The sequence below is a fragment of the Triticum aestivum genome, chromosome 1D, assembly GCF_018294505.1.
Source record: "Triticum aestivum cultivar Chinese Spring chromosome 1D, IWGSC CS RefSeq v2.1, whole genome shotgun sequence".
Lineage (NCBI taxonomy): Eukaryota > Viridiplantae > Streptophyta > Magnoliopsida > Poales > Poaceae > Triticum > Triticum aestivum.
Genome location: NC_057796.1, coordinates 117135508 through 117139881, shown reverse-complemented (window position 1 = coordinate 117139881; position 4374 = coordinate 117135508). Strand labels below are relative to the sequence as shown.

The 4374-nt window shown below is 49.4% G+C and overlaps 1 protein-coding gene across 1 annotated transcript; it reads left to right on the top strand.

The window, feature by feature from the left end:
* Positions 1 to 1095: 1095 nt before the first annotated feature.
* LOC123166576 (uncharacterized) lies at positions 1096 to 1823 on the top strand. The gene has a single exon (XM_044584389.1). The coding sequence runs from the start codon at positions 1225 to 1227 to the stop codon at positions 1567 to 1569; it is 345 nt and encodes a 114-aa protein (XP_044440324.1). The 5' UTR covers positions 1096 to 1224; the 3' UTR covers positions 1570 to 1823.
* Positions 1824 to 4374: the final 2551 nt, after the last annotated feature.

Sequence of the window (4374 nt, the reverse complement as noted above, 5' to 3'; positions counted from 1 at the left end):
ACGCCAGCGGATGAGGGCAAGCTTGGTTGTTGTTGTGTAGGTCTATCAATTCTGGCATGTGTGATCGAGATATATTTGACACTAGATTGCATTTCATTGACTGATGATTGTTCATTGAGTGTCAAGTTTGTCTCGATCATATACGTTGATACCTCTACTACAATGACAACAGATTTTTATTTTGTTTTGATGCATGGACGTGATTCAAAAAAAGACAAGCCGACACCAATGTACCTAAGGATATAGACCCTCACTATAAACATAGAAGATTCACAGTAAGAGTCCATATCCTTAACAAAGGATGCAATGATGTCAGAAGCTTATCTCTTCTGGACGACTCGGATATTTAAGCTGGTCGACTAGCTCATCAGTCGGCGAGGTGAGACTAATACGGATGTGAAAATGTTAAGTATGAGCAATTTTCGATGTCCAGCCAGCCCAAGACAGACAGCATGTAACAGATGTTTTGAAAATAGGATACGTGGTTGTAAATTGTAAAATTTAAGGCACGTCCAGTCACTGTCCGCGGGCGTTTAAGGATCCAAATTTGCAACCTCAGCTATAGATGCTCTTACATATCATTTCATCGATAGATATACATAGGTGGCATTACAAACACGATCACGTACGCGGGCCAACGCTGGTTCAACCATCGCAAGCTTTGTATTGCGCAAAAAAAATTGCAAGCTTTGTCATAGGTTAATATCGAATTACCAATGACATGTCTTGGCAGGATGTGTAGTTTTGGACGTGATTTCACGAGGTGCTAATTCCTGTCTTATTATCTTCATCAGCCTTGACGTATTCTACCCTAACGAATTTGCGCTCGTGGTGAATTTAGGTGCGTGGGCGAGTCCCGGTCGGATAAACTCAGCACGGGCGACGCCCCCGAAGAACGTCACCTTCGTGGCAATGAACGCACCACACCGGAACGCCCAGTCCACGTGGTCACACGTCGCGCGCAGCGGGAAAGCGCACCCTCCTAGCGGATGCCGCCCCCGCCCACACGCGTCCACGCGGCGTCCCTATCCACCCCTCCCCTCTCCCGCCGCGCGCCGGTATAAAATCTCCCGCCCCTTCGCACCAACAACTCCAACTCCCTCACAGCGCAACACAGACCTCACAAGCACATCTCCCGTCTCATCTCGTCTCACCGCTCGTCCAGTGAACTCGAGGCAAAACCCAGCAGAAGCTCACGAGCGAAGCAGCAGGCCGAGCAAATCAATGGCGATGGCACCGTCAGCATCCGTCGTCTCCTTCTCCGCCCGCCCGTCCGCTGCGCTCCGGCCGCGCGCCGCCTCCGTCACCGCGGGAGCTGGCGGGCGGGTCCGCGCCGGGGCGCCCAAGGGAGGCAAGTGGTGGGCGCCGCTGGTCGGGTGGTCCGGGCGGGCGGACTACATGGAGGCCGCAGCGCCGACGCGGGTGGTCGAGCAGGAGGAGGAGAAGACGTTCGTCGGCCTGACGGAGGAGAAGGCGCGGCAGCTGCGGGCTCGGATGTCGGAGATGGAGAGCTTCCACGACGCCATGTACCACTCCGCCATCGCGTCCCGCCTCGCCCGCTCCACCTAGGAGAACCAGCCACCAACCAACGAACCCGCCGACACCACCAGACAGCCGCTGTTCAGTGCGCTTGTACATAGCCATGTTCTCGCCGTGCTGTAATCATGGAGGAGACGCTAGATGTGAATACGGGAGGGGTCTGGTTTTAGGATTGTAGTCCCTCCCCGATCTTCTCTTTTACTCTTTTGTAATTACACACTATGTGCAAATGTTTCCATGTAAATCCCCCTGAAGATCTGAAAAAAAGTATGTCGCCATAACCATATGTGTGTGTTGTGAGTGAGTGTTTACAGGCTTCGGTTTCCAGATGATGCGTGTCAACTGAGTGTAATGGGATACGGCTATGGATTTATTCTGGATCTGGAGTATCAAATCTGCAAATAAAAAGTAAAAAATGCAATACCCCTCTGATGCTACAATGATGCCCTTTTGCCCCCAAAGGATACTGACGCTATAATGATTCTGAGAATCAACCTACAATGCTACAATGATTCTGAGAATCCACCTTGTTGGATTTCAGATCCAATGGCCGAGAACAAATCTACACCAACCAGCCTGAGGTTGCGGCAGGTTGTGCATAGTGATGAAACTTCGTGCGACTAACAAAAATAAAAATACTTCGTATGAGAGCATCTTCGGCCGGACGTCTCATACGTCTGGATGGACCGCCCGGTCATTGTCCGATCACATAATTTTAACCCAGACGGGCGCCTCAAACGCCCGGGCTGACCGGCAACCCCATATCCAGCCCAAATATGGGACGGATATGGGTGCGTTCGGGCACGACCATCGCGTCGGACCTGTTAGAAGGGAGAGAGGAATTTGGTGTAATAGTTGTTGTATTGCTTGAGCCTCGTGGGCATATATATAGGAGTACAATGATCAACTTGGAGTACAAGACAAGCCAGAACAAATCCTAATCTATCTCATCTTTCTTAATAATCAATATACTCAATATCCCCCGCAGTCACAACGGTAGTGACGCAGACGGTGAGACTGAAGAAGAATCCGAAGGCAAGCCGACTGACACCCCCCCCCACTGTCGTAACGGTCGATGCATCGCGGAAGTCGTGGCTAGAGTGGAACCCGACGAGGTTGCTCAAGCAAGGTGGTAGCCCTTTGTGCCGTTTGTCGATGTAGCCGAGAGCTGGGGGTGGTGTTGCCGTGGTCGAGGTAGCCGTGCGAAGAATGCCGTTGTCGATGTCAAGTCAGGGAGCCGGTGTCGAGGATGTCGCCCTGGAGCCGCGGGCGCAAGGGGGCGCCGAGTGAGCATTGGCGCAGTGATGTCGAAGTAGTGGTGCGCGGAAAGGAGATGTCGTTGACGACGCGTCGCGGCGGGTTTGCCAAGCCCGGAACACATCTAGACCCCGCGAGGCCCAAAAACTCGCGAATTGCCCGTGGTGAATGCGGGGTCGGCCAGGCGGCAACTACCGCCACCTTATCGGCATCCATGGCCACCCCCTCGGCCGAGATGACGTGTCCGAGGTAGGCGATGATATGCCTCCAACGTATCTATAATTTTTGATTGTTCCATGCTATTATATTATCTGTTTTGGATGTTTAATGGGCTTTAATATGCTCTTTTAGATTATTTTTGGGACTAACCTATTAACCAAAGGCCAGTGCCAGATTCTGTTTTTTTGCCTATTTCAGTGTTTTGCAGAAAAGGAATACCAAACGGAATGAAACCTTCGCAAGGATCTTTCTTGGAACAAACGCAATCCAGAAGACTTGGAGTTGAAATCTGTAACTCCGCGAGGCGGCCATGAGGCAGGAGGGCGTGCCTAGGGGGGTAGGCGCCCCCCACCCTCGTGGGCCCCACGGAGCTCCATCGACGTACTTCTTTCGCCTATATATACTCTTATACCCTAAAAACATCAGGGGGAGCCACAAAACCACTTTTCCACCACCGCAACCTTCTGTACCCATGAGATCCCATCTTGGGGCCTTTTTCGGCGATCTGCCGGAGGGGGAATCGATCACGGAGGGCTTCTACATCAACACCATAGCCTCTCCTATGATGTGTGAGTAGTTTACCACAGACCTTCGTGTCCATAGTTATTAGCTAGATAGATTCTTCTCTTTCTTTGGTTCTCAATACAAAGTTCTCCTCGATGTTCTTGGAGATCTATTCGATGTAATACTCTTTTGTGGTGTGTTTGCCGAGATCCGATGAATTGTGGATTTATGATCAAGTTTATCTATGAATAATATTTGGTTCTTCTCTGAATTCTTATATGCATGATTTGATATCTTTGCAAGTCTCTTCGACTTATCGGTTTAGTTTGGCCTACTCGATTGATCTTTCTTTCAATGGGAGAAGTGCTTAGCTTTGGGTTCAATCTTGCGGTGTCCTTTCCCAATGACAGTAGGGGCAGCAAGGCACGTATTGTTGCCATCGAGGATAAAAAGATGGGGTTTATATCATATTGCTTGAGTTTATCCCTCTACATCATGTCATCTTGCCTAATGCGTTACTCTGTTCTTATGAACTTAATACTCTAGATGCATGCTGGATAGCGGTCGATGTGTGGAGTAATAGTAGTAGATGCAGAATCGTTTCGGTCTACTTGACACGGACGTGATGCCTATATTCATGATCATGCCTAGATATTCTCATTACTATGCGCTTTTCTATCAATTGCTCGGCAGTAATTTGTTCACCCACCGTAATATATGCTATCTTCAGAGAAGCCACCAGTGAAACCTATGGCCCCCAGGTCTCTTTCTTATTATATTGCATCTCTTTTATTTACATCACATCTCGTTTTACTATTTTGCAATCTTTATTTTTCAATCTATACAACAAAAATA